The 21,209-nt window shown below is 41.2% G+C and overlaps 1 protein-coding gene across 1 annotated transcript in view; it reads right to left on the bottom strand.

Annotated features, from left to right (window-relative positions):
* The window catches only part of NSMAF (neutral sphingomyelinase activation associated factor), a 67,230-nt gene that overhangs the window by 22,188 nt on the left and 23,833 nt on the right, over positions 1 to 21,209 (bottom strand). The window contains exons 10-21 of the mRNA XM_019527698.1: positions 20,557 to 20,686; positions 19,808 to 19,879; positions 18,628 to 18,736; positions 12,306 to 12,482; positions 11,265 to 11,344; positions 7,266 to 7,356; positions 7,111 to 7,174; positions 6,931 to 6,982; positions 5,738 to 5,858; positions 5,211 to 5,342; positions 2,366 to 2,408; positions 1,775 to 1,938 (exon numbers count right to left, since the gene is read on the bottom strand). Of these exons, the coding sequence (XP_019383243.1) occupies positions 1,775 to 1,938; positions 2,366 to 2,408; positions 5,211 to 5,342; positions 5,738 to 5,858; positions 6,931 to 6,982; positions 7,111 to 7,174; positions 7,266 to 7,356; positions 11,265 to 11,344; positions 12,306 to 12,482; positions 18,628 to 18,736; positions 19,808 to 19,879; positions 20,557 to 20,686 (1,235 nt within the window). The remainder of the gene's footprint in view (positions 1 to 1,774; positions 1,939 to 2,365; positions 2,409 to 5,210; positions 5,343 to 5,737; positions 5,859 to 6,930; positions 6,983 to 7,110; positions 7,175 to 7,265; positions 7,357 to 11,264; positions 11,345 to 12,305; positions 12,483 to 18,627; positions 18,737 to 19,807; positions 19,880 to 20,556; positions 20,687 to 21,209) is intronic.

The following is a 21,209-nucleotide window of genomic DNA, read 5'->3' on the forward strand; positions in this document are numbered from 1 at the left end:
GTCATGCCTCTGATTTCCTGCTAAAAGTTAACCAATTTTTGGTTTGGAGAGGCATACAAAAGAGATGCATGATTTTGTCTGTGTTTTATTTTTTCTGTTGGGATTGGCAACCACTTTGTTGAATCTGACTGCTATAAATAAAATTGTAGGTTTGTACCCATGCCCTCAGAGGTTACTGGCATAATGATATTAAATAAACTAACTGTATGACTCATTATACTGAGCACTAAAATCTCACTGTATGAGCATTTCCCATCAAAAACTGATAAAAACTGGCAACCATGTAATATACTTAGGAAAGTTTAAAAACTATACTAGTACCTTAAGTAATCTTTAAAAAACCCTGAAGAACAATAACTCAAATCTTACTCTAAACACTTATTTTGACAAGAATTTTAAAAAGTTAAAGTGCCATTTGGAAGCCATATTCTTAAGTTTGCAGACTCACAACACATTTTCTCCAGAGTAACACTAGATTTTACTCCTCAGTAAGCTTATTCTGCATTCAGAACGAACAGCTCTTTCAAGCTGGCCAGCCCAAGAACTGTCACTCTACCTGGTCCTGAGGTGGAAAGGGAACCAGTTTGCAAAAGGCTATCCTGGCATGAAACTGAGAATGGTAGCAGTGACAAGGCATTATACACTATACCAACTTGTGTAAAAAATGTACTTTCAACTTCCTCAGCTTTGCACCTCAGAATCTGATTTCCTCTGATGTAAGCATGTAATGAATCTGCATCCTAGGACAGCAAACTTATCTTCATCCCCTTATTTGAAATTAAATAGCTAAGAGGACTGAAGAGGATGATATAACTACTGGTTTGAATACAATCCAGGATACTAGCAAAAAAGTGTCTGACAGTTAACTGATATAGTTTAAAGTGTTAGAATATCAGTCCAGCTTCAAGTGGTTCTTGTAGTATGGACACTAGTCCATTATCTTAATTGGTGCTCACTGGCAGTCCCAGGAAAATGGCCAACATTGTGTCAGGAACACAGCGATCCTCTCATTCTAGAGATCTTTCTAGGACAGGATTTAAAGCATATTAGCATGGAATTGGGTGGAAGTTTGCAGTGGGCATTGCCCATCCTGTAGATAGGTTAATTTGATTACCATTGCTTCCAATACAGTACTTTCCAGGTCACAGAAGTCATTTTTTTAAGACTTCAGTACCATATAGGAGAGAATTGGCATTTATTTGGCATTTGTTATCTTGCTGTATGTTTAAAAGGCTTGCATGTATGGATGCCTAAACTGATGTTGTATGTTCATTTAAACCCTTGAAACAATCTTGAGACAAAACTGAAGGATTACCAGTACTCAGCAAGACCAACGCCTGTATTCTCAGTTGTATAAAACTGAGCAAATCTATTTTCTATAACGAGCTCTTTGGTCCTGTAGTTATTTTTATCTGGCTTACAGAGGGACATAGGTGCCAACTTTGGGTTTTGCCAATGGGTGCTTTTTGTGTGTGCGTGTGTTGCCATGCATACCCAGAAGAGGCAACACGTTACCTCAGCTTGGCATGCCTGACATGGCTTGTGGATGCTGAGCACTTGCAAATTTTTTTTGGTGGGTGCTCAAACCCTGGAGCACCCACGAGTTGGTGCCTATGTACAGGGAAATTAGTCAAGTGAGTTTTATAACATGAGATCTTGTCTACCGAGTACAAATGACAAATAAAAAACGTTGCCTTTGCAAAAATAGGGCCAAGTCAACAGTATTGTCAGACAAGGATATAAGAAATAACTATGAATTTTAAAATAAGTTTACCTGGAGAATCAGTTATGGAAACAGAGTGACTAGATGTTCGAGACAAGCTTTTGAACTTTGGTATTATTCTGTGGGGATGAGGAACTGTAAACAATTGTTTTGGTGTCTGTCCAAACTCTAAGATTTGTGTCAGCAGAGCTACTTTCTCATTTGGGTCCATAATGCTAAAAACAAAAAAGTATTATTATTAACAATACTTAAAAGGCTTTTTTTGTTTGTTTTAAACGTAGGCATTCTGGTTAGAGGGCCTACAGTTAGAGATAACACTCACACTAACAACATTTGAATTACTCCTTCCAAATCTGACTGGTTATTTGCATCATATAAACACCATTATAAGCTACAGCAATTGCAGATACTTTTCTAAAAATGTAGTAATCTTTATCCATAATGGAAGTAATTTAGACTTTGGAGATGCATTGAAATAGCTTAGTCCTTCAATTCAAGCTACATTAAAACCATCAACCTACTAGTGGTTGGCAACAACCTGTGAAACTAAAATGGAATGACTGCTTCAATTGCTGGAAGCACTTGTATTGCAGTAACAAGTAATCTGATATTTAGCAATCAATTTAGCAAGCATTTAATTACCTGTTCAAATCAACTCCTCCTTCATAGGTTAATGGATGAAACACTAGAAAAAGTAAAGAAAGAAGTTTGTACAATGTAGATAAACATACCTAATGTAAAACTGCGTGCATATTTTTAAAATTATGGTTACATATCTCTGCAAGCTCATAGTTAAATACAACTTAATTTATTCAAGCCTTCTGTGTTGGACAATGGAAGAAAGTTCCAGATGTTTTTCCTGATCCTATGCTTTTTACTTGCTCAGTTTTCTACACTTCCCCAACAGACCCAAAGAAGTAGGAAGCATACTGATCAGAAATAGTTATACAACAGTTATCTTTCAGCTGAATCCATCATTGGAAGTAGCCAATCACTGCAAGGAGGTGACTACTTTTGTCACCTACAATTTAAAAAAAAAAAAAAAAAGGAAAAGAAAAAAAGGAAGGTGATCTAATGATTCCGGGTTAATTCAGTACTATGAATGTGAATGATTTTTCCTCACTAGAACTACACAGAGCTAAAGGGTCTGGAAGAGTTGTCAGATCTTGGTCTCTTGCTTCCCTTGTAAATAAACCAGAGGTTCACAACCTTTGGCCGGATCCAGACATGTAGGCACGTACAGCTTATGGCACTAAAAACCTCTGCGGTGCCACAAACCACACGTGTTGCACGTTAAACTGCTTGCCTTGTTAACTAGCAGCACTCGGGCAAAGTATGTTAGCAGGATTTCCCAACAGCAAAAAAACAAACAAAAAACCCGCCAAACAAACCTGGAAAGAAAAAGCAGCGCCAAGTATTGTATGCTGGGACAAAGACAGAGCAGCAGCCAGCCCAGAACTGCTGGCTTCCCCATCTCCATGCATGCAGAGCCCCTGTGCTGAAGCACCCTACACCCCAGCCAGTTGCTCCCTGGCTGGCTGGGGCAGTGTGCCTTGAGATGGGGGAGCAGGCAGCCCTGGCTGGCTGGGATGCAGAGTGATTCGAGACAGGGGAGCAGGCAGCTCCTTAGGCAGGCTGCTCCCCATCTCCACATGCCTCAGCACTGCAGAGCTGAGGCACATGGAGCCCCTGTCTTAAGGCACCCTGTGCCCCAGCCAGCTGTGCAGAGGAGCAGGTTGCTGTGGCACAGGGTGTCTCAAGAAGGGCACTGCAGTGTGCAGAGATGGGGATGTGAGCAGCTACAGGTACTGCTCCCCAGCTGGCTGGGACACAGGGTGCCTCAGCATGGAGACTGCCTGCTGGCTAGCTCTGCACTGAGGCACCCTGTGCCCCAGCCAGCCCCTCCTGTACAGCGACAGGACAATGTGTCCTGCTGCAAGCTACATGAGCTGGGGCATGCACTGCAGCACAAAGTAGCGGCACAAATTTGTGCTGTTGCAAAACACATGTCCCTGCTTGTGTGGACGTGGCCTTTGAGTCTAATGGGGGGTGGGGGGATGGATGGGACTAGAAGGCATCCCTTGGAACACTGTCAGCTCTTAGTTTTAAAATCAGTTTGACTGTACTATGTATTTCTATTTAAAAACCTCTGGATCTATCGTCTTGTGAATAATGTTTACACACCTAACAGTGCTACACCTTTGCAAGGATTTCAAGAAGCTCCAACTGAGAATCACTGAGCGAAACACTCAAATGATGCATATCAAAGAAAAAAAACAAAACAAAAAACTTAGCGCAAAGAATTTTAGCAAACCATGTGCATTTCTTTCTTAAATTAAAGCTACATAAAACTTAAAATAGGGACATAATGAGGCGTGCAGAGAAGCTACTTAGGACAGATAAAGGTATTGACTTGGTAAAAAACAGTATGTTTCTTTATTAGAATACACTGAACATATTAAAGCAGCCAAGGACTCTATTATTTACTTGTCTACTACCCTCCTTGGAATTTCTCTCTAATTGCAGAGCCCTGAAAACTATTTTTAATCTTTTGCTGAGTGTGGTTTTCCCTCATACCTGAAGAATGCCTTGTATTTGAAAGCTTGTTTAAGTCAATACCACCCATGCAGTTGGGATAATAAAAACTATCACAAACAGGAAGCCTTGCCTCTCACATCTTTCCTGAACATCATGGCTACCACATGACTTAAGCACTAATCAAAGCAACCAAGTATACTTAACATCAGATTGTAGGACTACTCAACTGGCAATGTTTAAATGTCCTTATAATAGTTTCCTTCAGAGAACTACTTCATGGAAAAAGACCTGTCAATGCTGCCACTATTTCCAATTACTCGGAACAAAAAACATTTCTTAACATATACAGCATCAATTATCTGGCCTAATTATAGCCAGATGAGAGTAAGACAACTTACTAAATAAGACTGCAAACAAATGGACATAACTGAGCTTATCAAACAATCTGATACTATACAGTAGTCCAAGGAGAAGTCCAGCAACTTACTTAATCTTTCCCTTCTCTCCAGTTCCCTAGAAACCTCCTTTTTTTTTTCTAGGAAACCAGAGTTAACAAAGCTAGTTTTCATGCAGCAGTTTCTGGACAGAAGTGGGAACACACCATCTGTGGGCCAAGTTACAGACTCCCACAGCCCTTTTTAACTGCATGAGATTATATCAGCACCACATTGCTACCAGGTGTCATATCACAAAGAAAAAATGCATTTTCCCCTTAACTTATTCTACGTAGGTGCTGCACAGCATTACCAGAAAGTAAGCAAGCTTCAGGAGTCTCTGTTTCCAGTGAGAAGGAATGCTGCTTCCTCAAGAACTTTGAGAACAAAGTAAAGTAACATTTATGTTGCAAAGAATGCTGGGGAGTTGGTACCACTTTGCTGTTTTTCTCTTTCATATTAATGATTCTCTAAAAGGCAAAAAACCCAAAAACATTAGGAGAATTATAACTTACCATTGTGAGCTCCAATAGCTTCACTTCCTTTTTGCTTGTAGCCAAATATTAAGTCTATCCATTCATGAAGATGTTCTGACACATACTGGCTTTCTAAAGCATCTTGGCACTTCTGAAGAAAGTCATCAGGATCTAACAAATGGAAGTTTAATCAGTACAGAAGGTTACTTGCTTAACATCGATAAACCATTGTGGTCATCCCTGCTGCTCCTCCAGGGAAGCACACTGTAGATATGCTATTAAAATTATCATCTGGCACCCTTCATCTATTTGCCAGCACTGAAAAAAATTAAGAACATGACTTCAAATTATGACCTTGAATCACAAAATAGTCACCTTAGATTACTCCTACATTATTTAGACTAGAACCATGCCTACCTTAAATTATTCCTACGTTTAAATAAGTTGTGTAACTGAAAAAAAACAGGAATATTTAGGATGGGGGTGTGAAAAAAATGTAGAAGTCTGAGAACAAAGATAAGTTGTCTGCAGTAATGAGTTGGTAAACCATCCAAAAATGTCATTACCTGATGCCCATGGAGGAAGTTCTACATCTTCAACCATCTTTCCTCCCTGTCTTTTGCCCAAATCCAGCTTCAAACCATTTACTAGAAAACTGGAATCATTTTCATAAAATTCTGGAATCAGCTGGAAGCAACAAGAGGCAAAAATGGAGATATATTTTATCATTTGAAATTAGTTATATAAACATATTTTAAAAGACTGCTAATGTGTAAAGCATATTACAAAACACTGCAAAGTTCAAACTTAAATTAAAATAAAGTTAAGCCTGGCAAGATTCATCTTAGACACTGAAGAAACTTTCACTAAGCACATCAAGCCAAGGTTTTCATGATCAAGTAAATCTATAATAAATGTTATTTCACTTAAGCCAGTTGTTCAAGATCAGACCTTGACTGTTACTGTTAAGAAAAGCTGCATTGTCAATCCAGTCTCTACTGTCAAAGAAACATAGTTTACTAGCGCTAAGCATGTACCTGATACTTCAAATATCCAGTGACATTTAGCTGGAACAGGAGCTTGGCACAAACACATTCCCTGGCAGACGTTACACTTAAGACACAGTTAACCAATTAAATCAGGTCTTCAGTAGTAACCCAACCGCATGTTCATTCAATTAATGAAATGATAAAACAGGGAATAACCTACAAATTCTTAAACAAAGTGGCTGGATCCCATTGGAATGTGTGGCCAATCAGCTGATCAGGACTTCCAGCCTTGGTAGCATGCTGGATCCCTTGACTCCAATGTGCTCCCAAGGTTGGGAGGGTTCATCAGCTGACTGGCTTACTACTGTACAATATGGCACAATTGGGGTCTGATCCCCAAACTCATAATTGCACCTCCTGCCACATATCTGTAGGATGGCAGGAGGCGCAATTGCTGGGATTGTGGATCATCTCTCATCATGCCTTTAACTGAATGCCTGCCAGGGGCCGTAGCTGCATGATTTTTACTAAAATATCCACATGACAGAACAACAATGATATTACTATTTAACAAGGAGAGAAGGAAAAGATCCAGGCCATAGGAAGCGATGTGTGCCTAAGGAGAGTATTAAATGTCCTCCCCAATATCAAACATACACAAGGCAGTTTTATCTCAGTACGGATGCAGCCCAAAAATTAATTTTGGAAAATAAAATTTTAAGCATAGCAAAATTAGTGAATGCAACTTGAGAAAGCTTCTGGCTACCTACTTCTTTGAAGTCTGTTGCACCATCCAAACAGTTTTTCCAGGTTTCTGCAATACTAGACACAAGAGAATGATATACTGATGCGTCAAATTAATTTCAGAGCTCTCTTACCTAAATTTATATTTTAGAGCAACCTATTTCAGCAGTGAAAAAATCTAATTTTAATATTAAATTTAAACAAACCTGTTGAACGTTCTATCAGCATGGTCAAACTTTCCATTTTGTAAACAAAGCATGTACTCTGGTGCTGGGGAAAGATGAACAGAAATCACATCTATCCAAATTCTATTTTCAAAGATACTTTGTGTGAAAAAAACTTGGTATGAAAGCCATCTTACCAACTCTGACAAGATAAAACAGAACATAACCGGGAGACGAGTAGTGGCTGCCATACATAAATTTTGGCTCTGGCATTTCCCGATAACGTGTCTGCAACATTAGAAGAAAGATATACTGCTTAAAATAGAAATACAGATTTTTTCCCACCTCCCTAGTACAAAACAAGCACACATGCTGTTTTTAAGATTTAAGCCAGGATTAAATACTCTCGTCTCTTCAGTTAAAATGCAGTACACAGTTAGTGAACTATATTCTTATTAATACTGGTTCCTGCGTTCTAGAATATGTAGAAAAGTTGTACGTAAGTAGTAGTAAATTGCAAACAATTACAGAACAGAGCCCAGGTTGGCAGTTTGTTTTTCCTGCATGCTAACGCACTTTCATACGTTTATTGTTAAAGCTCCTTCAGATTTTGAAAAAAATTAAGGGTTATATTGTTTTTTCACCAATCATGATCACAGACCAAAAACTTGGCCAAGTTTCCAAGCAGGTGAAACAGCTTTTTACTCAAGTTAAAAGGAGCAAAACGAGCAATTATTCTGAAGGTAAAGCCTAAGTTTACGATACAGTTGCTGGAAACAAAGGTCTCTCAGTCCTCTAAAACCAAAGCTGCTATATTCAAAATACTTTCTGCAACAAGAATACATTGCTATTTTTATAAATCCATTATCTACTTCAGAGCATATTTAAATCTTGACTTTGAATAGGGGAAAATCCATTCTTAAGAGTAACACTGTTCTTGTGCTTGCTTCACATAATGTGGAACAACCTGTTTGTAGCCTTTATTTTTACTAGTGGAAATCTGAGAATTTCCCAGTAAAATCTTTTCAAGAGATTCAGCCTGCAGCTGCCCCCTCGCCCCTTCTCTCTGTACCTTCAGACTGGGGTGAACCTGGTCTGGGGAAACCATGGAAATCAGTGGCTTCTCCCTTTGTCCCAATCCCTGGGTAAGAAGCAGAGTGGCAGACAAGACTCCCCATGCCTTCTCTAAAACAGGGTGCAGGGACTCAATGGGAAGCAGCCTTCTCTGCTCTACTCCTGGTCTTTGGAAGCAGAGAAGAGAGAGCAGCAAGGTGAAGTCCCCAGTCTGTTCCAAGCCAGGCAGTGCCCAGTCAAGGGATGAGGCAGGGAGCACTGGCAGTTGCTCCCCTCCCTTCCCAGACCAGTCTGGGTGAGGAGGGGAGCAGCAAGGCAAAACCCTTGCCCATCAGAAAAGCAGGCAGGCAACAAGGAGCAGCTACTTGTCTGCTTGCCTCATTATCTAGAAGGGGACTGGAGCAGTGTGGCAATGCCACCTACCTATTCCCCCAACCTGGACAAGTGCAGGGAGCACTGTGTTCTATTGCTTCATTCCTCTCCTAGACCAGACACTATATACAAGTGAAAAATATGTTCCCTTCTAAGGGAGGCTTTGTATGCTGACACCTAAAAGATCCTTCTCCCAGAGTAGCCATGATTCCCCAAAAATAAAGTGAGTGAATGCTTGTACACTCAGTATCTATCAGGAGAGCAACGGTTCTCCCAGAAGAAACCTAACACCTGAACATGGCCAAAAACTTCATTTAGAGCCTCTGCTACTTTAAAACCTCTCTCATTTCTAGCAGTAAAGGTATTATTGTTATGGCAAAATTTTCCTTGTCCAATGCATCTTAGAGCACTAAGGAAGTTAAAGAGTTTGGAAACATACAGATAACTATTAAAGTATGTTTCTACTCTTCAACTGAAGATCCAAGGAACACTTTATTTATACCTGTAAGTAGGGACCACTGTAATTCAGGCTTTGGTGCAGGGAAAAGCAGGCTCACTGGAGCCAATTTCTTGCGTTTTTCAGGGGAGGTTCTCCCACACCTCTGATTGGCTGAAGGAGCCCACCATGGGGCTGATTACCCAGTACACAGGTTGTTCTTCAGCTGTTTTAAGGAAGTAAAGCTCATCACCTATTAAACAAAGCTGACCACTTAGAATTCTTAATGAAACCACAATAATTAAACATTATTAAAAAACAACCTTTGAGTGCCAGCTTTTATGGGATGCTGACCCTTGAAGTCCACTGCTGCAAATTTCCCCCTCCTGTTCTCTCCATGGCAGAGCAGAGAAGGGCTCAGGAGACCCATGCTGTGTGCTTGCCCCCACAGCTGAGCGTGGGATGCAGGGTGCCCCCACCACAGGGGTTTCTCCCCATCTGGCACAGGTCTCCTAAGCCCTGCTCTTCCCCACCATGCAGAGAAGGGGAGTGGAAAACTCCCCGCTGCTCCAACGTGGCAGCAAAGCAAAGTGGGGCTCGGAAGAGCTGTACTGGACAGGGGGAAGCCCCTATGGCAGAAGCACCTTGTGCCCCATGCCCAGCTGTGGGGGCAGGCACCTGGCATGGCTCACAGCCCGTGCCAACATGGGGAAGTCAACAACTTGACTGGCTGAGCCCCACCAGGGGCTCAGCCTGTACTAGGCTGCCCCTGGAAATGTGAGGCTTCAGGTGTTTCTGGGGCTCTGCTGCCTGCCTGCTCCCCCCTCCCTCCCCCATGGTTTTAGTCCATTTCCAGCCAAACTGCAGTTTCCTGGGACTTTGAGGGAAACGCTAAATTTTGGGCTTTCCCCTGAAATCCACTGAAGTCTGAATTACAGTGGTTCTTACCCATAAGAATACACCAGGATTTTCAGTTATGTGGAAAGACAAGAATTTAGAAAGACTATACTAACGATCTTTCACAGTTGTGTGTACATTAGGGCTGTGTGAAGCTTCAGTAGCTGATTTGATTCAGAGGAGATTCGGCAGCTGAATCTCCAAATCCAAATTGAATCGGAAGACCCCGTTAAGAGGTTCAAATTGAATCAGAAGCCTCAGAATCAATTTGGAGAGATTCGTGGCCGATTCGGAGATTCAGCCATAGGCTATGCAAGTTTCCCTTGCATAAAGCAAACCCATTTTATAAATGTAACAAATAGCTATAGGTTCCCAAAGTGGTGAGGGAGGGAGGGAGGGAGTGAGGCTGGAACTAGAAAGAGACGGGGGTGGGGGGTGCCATTCCTGGAGCTGCACCATGCTCTGCCTGTCCCTCCACATCTGGGCTCAGCCTGTCCCCCTGCACCCCAGCTCCTGGGCTGCGCCATGCCGTGGTGCAGGAAGCTGCTGTTGGCTGCTCTCAGGGCTGCTGCAGCAAGTGGATCCCCAGCACAGGACACAGTGCAGATTGTCCATACTCACCCTGGCCCCTGCTGCAGTGGCCCTGGGAGTGAGTGGTGTCAGCTGCAATGGGAACAGTCAGTGGGTGCAAGAGGAGGGATGCGGGGGGAGGACTGGGGCACACCTCTTGCTGCTCCATGCCCCCAGGAGGGCTATGGGCTGGGGAGCGGTGTCGGGCTCTTCCCAGGGGTGCATACCCACAGTTCTGCACATGGGGTGACAACAGATTGCCACTGCAGGCTGGGGCTGGCAGCAGCACTGGGCTGATTCTTCTCGGTGCTCAGGGAGGGCGCACTGAGCCCCGTGCCACCACCGGCCGCAGCCTGCAGCAGCAGCCTGCTGTCGTCCCGCACCAGATCCAGGGGGCAAGCACCCCAGGAAGAGCCCAAGTTCCCCAGCCCTCCCAGGGGGCACAGAGCAGCAAGAGGCATGCCCCCCCCGGTCAAAATTGGCCAAATCCAAATCAAATACCAGCTGCTTTGCAATGGCTAATGTATATATATGTTAGGTTGCTCCAAAAAAGAAAAATTGCTGGTTAAAGTGGTATTGTCCTATACTTTACAGCTAAGTACAAGGGAATATTGCACAGAAATTATGCCACAGTATACTAGATTAAGGTAAAGTTTGTTTCCAGTAATATTTACAGTCCAATTACAGAAAAATCACCCTAGAGGTAATACATCATACAAGCCTGTTCATTCCTATACTGTGTTAAGTTTAATCTTCACACATTTGATTACATAAAGCTAGGAGCTTGGAGTTCTCTTATTACTGAGATGACCATCACAAATTGAAAGAAAATCCAAATGTCACATACCAGTAATCTTTCTAGCCTTTCCTTATTCAAAGCACCAATTGGTTTACTAAGGTCCCGGAATGTTTCAGGCTTTGTCAAATCTGAAAGAGAAATGCAATTAAATTTTATAAAAAGCACTTTTTCATCCTGTCTCTACTTGCAGAAGAACAAAAGAGTCTCACAATAAATGGCTATTTGTGCTCTTAACATCAGTGTTTTACTTGCTTACTGAAGAGCCTTACACAACAGAAAGCTTTGAAGTTGGGTTTTGTTAGTACGAGTTCCGCAGCGCTGGGAATTAGGCAAACATCACACACTCTCCATATGACCTCAATAACATTAAGGCACAGCTAACTGCCACATTTCTCCTCTGCTCCTTAAGCAACTTGACATTATTTTATTGTGTCATGACAACACTTTGAAAGGAGGTGTGAGTGGTTGCTAGAAACACCATTAGATTCCCCTTCTTTCCTTCTATACAGCAGGCAAAGACATGTCAGGCCTATTAAATGGCAGAGGCAGCCAGATTCTCAAGAGAGTAAACTGACGGCAACACAAGTTTGCTATGAGAGATTTACCCAGGAAACCAATAGTATTAAATTCTGTCATACAGATTTAGGCATTAGACCTTTCTGAGCATTTCTGGAGAAATTAACCTCATATTTTGGCAACATCTTGATTCGATAAGTTTTTTTTAATTAATTATTTTTTTAAATTCATGCAAGACTAATAAACCATTGCTATCAACTCACTGGAAACAAATCATAGGGGAAAACAAAATAAACTTTTATCAGGCATTTCACTTTTCTAGAAAGTTGACACTTAGTACTTCTATTAAATATTACTTCATTTTATGGATGGGATAATCAATCCCAACATACCTTGCTTTAGAAAATATAAAAGTGTAAGAATAAAAAAATATACATAGAGATCAGCATCCTTTGTCAACCTCCAATTTCTTGTTGATGTTGCTTGTGTTTTAGGTGATGTAAAAGCAGCAGTTCTTACATCAAGTGCAGCTTTCTTATTATTAAAAAAATACAAAGAAGAATATTTGCTTACCTAATTCTGAACTAGAATAATCTGCTATGATCCAAGGAAATACAGGATACTGAGATAAATCATTGCAGCTCCGATCAGCCAGATTGTTGAGATGAAGAAGATATTGGTAATTTGAAATATGCCCTCGCTGCCATTGCAACATGTAACTTTCAGCTGTGTGTTCTGCAATATGGTTTTCTATAAAAAAAGAAAAATCACACAGTAAAATCTTTGTTTAGCTGGTTTCCATTTTAAGATACTTAACTCCAAAGATACTTAACTAACTATGCTAATTATGCTCCCAATCATTTATCCAAGCATAATAATTTAAAGGGTCAGATTAAAACCTACGGCAACTATACACTTCAATTCCTATTATACAAGGTCTTTCCAAAAAAAGCTAGTCAAGTGATTGTAAACATCTTATATTAGAAGAGAAGAAGCAATTCTAGATGGAATCCTGAACGAATGAATGAATAAATATATCAGTGGGACCATTACATGACCAGAGTGTAAAAGATGCATTCAGGGATAAGGTCATAGCAGAGAAACTAAAAGAATTCTTTGCACCAGTTTTTAACACAGAAGATACTGAAGAAATTCCCATGCCAGAACAATCCTTCCTAGTAAATAGGACTAAAGAGTTGGACCACACTGAAGTGACAACAGACGTTTTAGAATGAATTGATAAATTAAATGCTGTAAGTCACCAGGACTGCATAGCATTCACTCAAGAGTTCTCAAGGAACTCAAAGGTGAAGTTGTAGGAACTGCTGGCAATAGTATGTAAACTATCATTAAAAACAGTCTCTGTGCCCAAGGAATGTAAGGTTGGGAACATAGCACTCAACTTCAAAAAGAGCTCTAAAGAGCACCAGTTAGTCTCACTTCTATCCCTGGCAAGTTGTAGGATCCAAAATAAAGAATAAAAATCAGTTGCATGGACAGAAGTAATCTGTGCTGGAAAAAAAAAAAGTCTGTGTTTTTGTAAAGGGATATCCTGCTTCACAAATGTGCTGAACTTTTTTTTTTTTTTTTGAGGGTGTTAGCAAGCAAGTGGAAAAGGGGGATTCCATTATAAAATCATAGAAAATGAGGGTTGGAAGAGACTTCAGGGGGTCATCTAGTCCAACCTCCTGCTCAAACCAGGACCACCCCACCTAGTTCAACCCAGCCAAGGCTTTGTCTACCCAAGTCTTAAAAACTTCCAAGAATGGGGATTTCACAACCTCTTTCAGTAATCTGTTCCAGTGCTTTATTACACTTCTAGTGAGAAAGTGTTTCCTAATATCTAATTTAAACTTTGTTTGCTGCAACTTGAGACCACTGGGCACCTATACACAAGCAGGGAGGCTGCTCTGACGTTCTGGAATCCCAGTGCATCAGAGCAGACTCTGTTAATCAATTGCTGAGCTCCAACAGCTTCCCATGTCTTGTGCATCAGTGTCCCCATGCTTAAAAATAGCAGCAAGGGCACAAACTTCAGATGTGCTTTAATTAGAGCAGCTCTGGGAGCCTCTCTAAAGCACTACTCCCCCAACCCTGAAGCATGTGTAAAAGTGCCCAATGTCCCTTGTTCTACTACCACTGAGAAGAGTCTAGCTCTACCCTATTTGTAGCCACCCATCAGATAATTGAAAGCTGCTATTAAATCCCCCGCCCACATTCCCAGTCTTCTTTCTTCCAGACTAAATAAGCCTAGTTCCCTCAGCCTCTCCTCAGAAGTCTTGTGCCCCAGCCCCCTAATCATTCTATCACCCTCTGATGGACTCTCTTCAATTTATCCAAATCCTTTCTATAGTGGGGGACCCAAAACTGGACATAGTACTTCAGATGTGGCCTAAGCAGTGTAGAATAGAGGGGAATAATCACTTCACTTGATCTGTTGGCAACATTCATACTAATGAAATCCAGTATGCCATTAGCTTTCTTTGCAACAAGGGCATGCTGTTGGCTTCTATTCAGCTTACTTTCCACCATAACCCCCAGGTCCTTTTCTGCAGAGCTGCAGCCCAGCCAGTCAGTCCTCAGACTGGATCAGTGCATGGGATTGTTCAGTCCTAAGTGCAGGACTTCACCCTTGTCCATACTGAACTTAATGCCATTTTTTTTGGTCCAATCCTCCAATTTGTTGAGGTCTCTGAATCCTACCTGTACCTTCATCAAATCTACTATTCCCCACAGCTTGGTATCATCTGCAAACTTGCTCCATCCCATCTTCCAGGTCATTGATGAAGATATTGAACAAACCTGGCCCCAGGACCAATCCTTAGGGCACTCCACTTGATACCGGCTGCCACCTAGACATTGAGCCATTGATTACTACTCCCTGAGCCTGGCAATCCCACCAGTTTTCTATCCACCTTACAGTCTATCCATCTAACCCAAACTTCTATAGTTTACTTGCAAGAATATTGTGGGAGACTATATCAAAAGCCTTGCTAAAATCAAAGTATATCATGTCCACTGCTTTCCCCACATCCATATAGCCAGCCATCTCATCATAGAATGCAATGAGGTTGGTCAGGGCCTTGGTGAATCCATGCTGATTGTTCCTAATCACCTTCTCCTCCACATGCTTAGAAATAGATTCCTTGAGGACCCACTCCATGATTTTTCCAAGGACTGAGGTGTGGCTGACCAGTCTGTAGTTTTCTGGATCCTCCCTCTTCCCTTTCTTAAAAACAGGCACTACATTTGCCCTTTTCCAATTCTCCATGACCACTCCCAATTGCCACAAGTTTTTAAAGATAATGGACAGCATTTCTACAATCACACTGGCCAACTTCCTCAGCACCCCTGGGTGCATGTCTGGTCCCATGGACATATTTTTTCACCACCGTCAGGTGCTCACCTCCTCCCCAAACTGCTGCCATGTGGTAGTCTGGGAGTTGACCTTGCCTGTAAAGACTGGGGTGAAAGAGAGAGGCATTGAGTACTTCACCCTTTTCCACATCATGCTACTAGGTTGCCTCCCCCATCCAGTAAGGGACTTACACTTTCCCTGATCTTCCTCTTGTCAATGACATACTTGTAAAAATCTCTTACCTTTCATGTTCCTTGCTAACTGCAACTCCAATTATGCTTTGGTCTTCCTGATTTCATCCCTGCATGCCCAAGCAATACTTATATTCCTCCCTAGTTGTTTGTTCAAGTTTCCACTTCTTGTAAGCTTCCTTTTTGTGTTTTAGCTCACTGAAGAGGTCCCCTGTTAAGCCAAGCTGGTCTTCTGCCATACTAGCTAAGCCTTTCTACCCATCACTTCCCTGCATCTGCTGTCTCTGTCCTTCCTTTCCTCAGAATCCTAAACTCGAATCATCTCGTGGTCACTGCTGCCCAAGCTGCCATCCACTTTTATGTTCCCCACCAATTCTTCCCTATTTGTGAGCAGTAGGTCAAGAACAGCATGCCCCGCAGCTGGCCTCTCCAACACTTGCTGCCCCCACCCTTTCCAAAAACTTCCTGGATTGCCTGTGTATTGCTGTACTGCCCTCCCAAAAGATGTCACGTTGACTGAAATCCCCCACGAAAACCAGGGCCTGTGATTTGGAAGCTTCCACTAGCGGTTTAAAGAAATCCTCATCCACCACATCCTCCTGGTCTGGTGGTCTATCAAATACCAACCATGACATCATCCTCACTGCTCCTCCCTCTGACCATAACCCAGAGACTTTCAACAGGCCTATCTCTAGTTTCATACTGAGGCTCTGACCAATTATACAGCTTTTACATAAAGCACAACTCCTCCTCCTCCTCTTCTCCCCTGCCTGTCCTCCTTGACCAGTTTGTACTCAACCATGACAGTGCGCCAGTCATACAAGCTATTCCACCCATCACATCATAGTTCCATGACTGCGTGAGAACTTGCAGTTCTTCCTGCTTGTTCCCCAGGCTCCCTGCATTCGAGTACAGACATTGGAGGTAACTACCCAACTGCCCTACTTTCTCAGGAAGAATGAAAAGGCCTCTGCTGTTGACCCCCCCTGCTTGTGCTTCCTCCAGGCCACCTACTTCCTCACTTACTTCAGGACTTTGGTCTCCATCCCCTGGCAAACATAGTTTAAAGCCCTCCTCATTAGGTTCTATTATACTGATATAATATATTTGGATTTTCAAAAAGCTTTCAATATGGTCCTTCACCAAAGACATTTAAAAAAACTGCATTGCCACAGGATTGAAGGGAAGCTTCTTTTGTGGACTGAGAGCTGGTTAAAAGGCAAGAAGCAAAGTGTAGGGCTAAATGGTTACTTTACAGAATGAGAACGGTTAAAAGTGAGGGACATGAAGGGATCTGTGCTGAGCCCAATTTTATTAAACATTTTCATCAAGGACCTGGAAATGGGGGTGCAGAGTGAAATCTCCAAGTTTGCAGATAATACCAAATTATTCCAGGTAATCAAATCCCAAGGTGATGGAAAGGAGCTGCAGAAAGATCTCACCAAGCTAAGAGTGAGCAAAAATGGTGGAAGGACTTCAGTTATGACAAGTTCAAGGTAATGTATATGGGGAAAAATAACTTGAACTATATGTACACAGTGCTGGGTTCTGAACTAGCTGTTACAATTCAGGAAAGTCCTTGGCATTATTGTTTTTAGAGAACTACCTACATCAGCTAAACATGCAGGGGTAACCAATAAAAGCCAGCAAGTTGTTGGATATCATCAAGAAGTGAACTGAAAACAAAATGGAGAATACCATTATGCCATTATACAAATTTATTGTGTGCCCACATCTTGAATACTGCATGCAGTTTTGGTCTCTGCATCTCCGAAAGATGGTAGAAGAATTAAAAAAGGTACACAGAAGGACAACCAAAATGAACAGGAGGAGAGAGGATTTGCCATACCAGTAGAGACTAAAAAGGCTAGAACTCTTCAATTTGGAAAGGAGAAGGCTGGGGGGGGCATGGGACAGGCAGCAGGAGCAGCAAGGAGATGTGGACAACATGGACGGAAGCATTATTTAGCAAGTCCCAGAATACTAGAATAGTGGTTACCCACTAAAAATGAGGTGAACAATTTAAAACCAACAAGAGAAAGTACTTTTTTATGCAATGAGTAACTAACTTATAGAATTCATTGCAGCAGGAGATGGTAGAAGCAGATAGCATAGCCAGGGTCAAAAAGGGACTAGGAAAATGGACGGATGATAGATCTATTAATAGCTGTTGAACAGAATGATTCGACATTTTCCTCTGGCATCTCTTAACCAATAATGGTGAATGCCAGGCAGGGTAACGAATGGAGATAGATTACTCCAGGGACATGCAGTTCGATGCTCTCCCTCTAAAGCATCCAATCTTGTTATAATCAGAGACAGGCTTTTGGGCAGATGGGCCATTGGTCTAGTTCAGTATGGCACTTCTTATGTAGCAGAAAACATCAAGGACTCATTGAATGGAGAGGAAGGAAAGACTATACATTTGTTAAGGTAAGAAAATAACAGAACATGAATTACCTTTAAGAGTCTTACATTTAAGAGTCTAAGTCTCTATTCTCTAAGAGAGGAATTCACTTTACAGCTGAGCAACTAAGGATACCTACTTGACATATGGTTGGAAAATGTGGCCTCATTTTACTATAAATGACATCTTATTTCAGGGACACCAAGACAAATAGAAAGCATGAAAACAGAACATCACCAGCACACAGGAAGGAGGAAGTTTACCAAAAGGACTAATCTGTCCAGAAATTCTGAACTGCCCTAATCCCACAATCAAACAAAAAAGTTCTAAGTGTGGATATGTAAGGAAAACTCTTAAAGGAAAAAAACTGACTGAGCTGACAGAACATCTCCAGATTGCATTACTGTTGTCCCTTTTGTGGCATTGGCTATATCTGATCAAGTCTAAATATATATACTTGAGGAGTATGTGCTAATTGTCATCATGGCATCCCCAAGAATGAACATGCACAGGATTTACTAGACATGAGGACTGAGTTTCTATGACTTCCACTAAAACACCTCCAATAAATAAAGGTCAGCTCAGCTGTATGTTATCCCATGCTATGAAAGCAAAGTCCATTAAGCGCTTCTCACCTTGAAGAGTTAGTAGCAAGTTCATTAACCAGAAAAAAAACCTCCATACTTTCACTAAAGCACTATTATCTGAGCTTTCATATATAGTTCTAATAATAGAAGAATATCACAAAGTAGCTACAGGCAGCACTGTAACATTCATTTCAGACTTTGCCAGAATATATTTTTAGACATGTCAGGTCACAACTATTTAATTTTTCTACTTTCTCCCACACATCAAAACAGAGTTTAAGCTGTTCCTCCCCACCCTGTAGCCCTTCCCTGAGAAGGGAGAACATTTAAAAAAACCAAAAACAGTGCACACCTAAATACGTTGCAATATAGAAATACAGCTCATCTCGATCTTGAGGGTTGTAGAATTTTAAGTAGATGTCAGAACAGAGGTCATTTTCTGTGCAAAATACTTCTAGTCCCTTAGAAATTCAAGGAAGAAAAAAATTAAAGTCTAAAATTCAACAATAGCACATTAGTGACTGATTTCAGTTACTGATCTTAGGTTACGGTTGTTCCCATTGAATTTGGCAGCAGTTTTGTCCAAGTATTTTGCTATTTATAAATATTCCTCCCCTGCCCACACAAGAGATTGAAGTCAGTTTAAGGACTCCACATAAAATATGTCCTATAGGACAGAACCAAAATAAGCCCTTTGGATCCATCAGGCATGTAGCTGGGAAAAAACAAAAAAAAACACCCCCCACAAAAACTGAAAACAAAAAAAAAAACCCACTCAACCAACCTTCCCCCCTAGTTTTGTTAAAAGTAGACCTTCCATTTATATCAAGTTAAAAACCAGAACTGTGAAAGAATGCAACTAGGACTCCACGGCTAAACTTTGTACCACCTCTTTCCCATTCCTCACAGTCGTATCACATCACATAATGCAATTTCTTCCCTGTTCACTGAAGTTGTATGGCATCTTTCAGCTGACATTTACTAATACAGTTACAATGCAAAGGAATATATTGTTTGAAAAGTCATTAGGGATGCCAATGTTTAATAAGCCGACCACGTATTTCAGCTTTCTGAAGCCAGTGAATTCACTGTGTAGTCCCAAAGACATTATGATAATTGGAAGAAGTCGGTCTTACTTCACTGCAGAACTGCACTACAGATTAAAAGAACGTGGGAATACGATTAAGTTTTGATCCCAATTCACACATTAAATAAAAAATTTTAAGCAACTTTTTACCAGCCTTATCACTTGGCTTAGTTTTCAATTACACCAAACTGAAATAATCAATGTAGCCATGAAAGAGGTCCCCTTTATCCTCCAGGTAGATAGTCTGCAGTCTCTCTCTGCTTTTGATTTCTACTTTGTCAACACAATGAGAATAAAGACATTCTAAGCAGCAAAGAGAAATGCAGGCCTGTACTTCTAAAATACCTCCCCCGCTTCCGCCCCATCAACTAACACCTGCAATTTCAGAGAAAGTCTGACTGGTATTAGCAATGCATGTAACTAGAAATAAAAACCTCCAGCTTACCACTGGCATTAGACCATGGCGTCTTTTATAGATGCGACGGACATTGTGCAATGTTATTTGCACCACAGGTTTCTGTAGGATAAAAATTAAGAAAAAGTGCCAAGGCCATTAGTGCTACATAGGTAGTACTACACTAATCAATTTTAGAATTATGAAGGTTTTTCTCTATTGGAGAGATATAACATCTGATATCATTTGCATACATCATTCTTATTCCTCTGCCACTAAAGAAATAGTTACTTTAATAATAACTATTTTGCTATTGCCAGCTGTTTGATCTTAAGGGCAAGTTAAGTGGCAACTCCATTGCTTATTTCTAACCTCTGTCCTAAAAGACACTAGTCAGAGATATAGTAGACAAAATGAGGAAATTGTCAGAATATGGAAAGAGTCAGCTTCCTAGCTAGTGATACCACCTTATGGACAAACATGAAATAGCATTTCTAATGTAAAACACCAGATGGCAGTGGATCATACATACTTCATCATTCTGCATTCACAATATACCCAAGATCTGTTATAAATCTCATTCTAAGCTTACAATAGTGCTTGTCCTCTACACTGTATGTGAAGAGACTATGCAAATTTGAGGAAAACAGCTATACATTTTTCATCAGCATCCAAGAAGATTTAACCTGGCTCTTTATCATGTGTTCTTATAGCAGGTTTTCTTATGAGGAATAAGTTATATTTTTCATAGGAGAGCTGGATGGAGAAGCCATACATGTATTTCCTAGCTAATTACTTACTGGATACCCATTCAGAGGTTGGAAATACAGGTTTGCATCGGTGACACACACATGACCTGGATTAGTCACTAATGGCGTCACCATTTCTGCTTCACATTCCATATGTAAGGTTTCAGAAATGCTCTGAAATCTATAAGAAAGCAGGAATAAGTTTACCAGTCTTTGTTCCTGCTTAACTGAAATGGTCTTTTAAACTGCTCTAGAAATATTTTTATGAGCACCTTACTGAATACCTAAAAAAAAAAGTACCCTGAGAATATTTAACAAAGTTCTTTCCTCACAGTTATTTTTCCTTCTGATGAGCACAAAATTCTTACACCTCTCTACAATATTCCGATGCAGCTATCAAGTCTGTGCACTGGCAGCTCCACACACACACCCCATTTCATTTTTCAAAAATTTTACATTTGTGCCAAATAACTTGCGAATTAAAAAGAAAGACATTTTGAAGTATAAATTGTAAGATTTACCTTGGATACTGGAGGACTTACTATCCTCTATGGCAGGGCTGCCTAACTTCAAAGTGGCTGGGAGTCACATACCCCAGAAGCCACACTAGCAGAGGCTGCACACCCCACAGGCTGCACCAGGGTGATCCAGGCCCACCCAACCCCACACCCAGGCCCACCCGAACCCACCCCCAGGCCACACTC

The sequence above is a fragment of the Gavialis gangeticus genome, unplaced genomic scaffold (genome assembly GCF_001723915.1).
Source record: "Gavialis gangeticus isolate Ggan-Ray unplaced genomic scaffold, GavGan_comp1, whole genome shotgun sequence".
NCBI classification, from domain to species: Eukaryota; Metazoa; Chordata; order Crocodylia; family Gavialidae; genus Gavialis; species Gavialis gangeticus.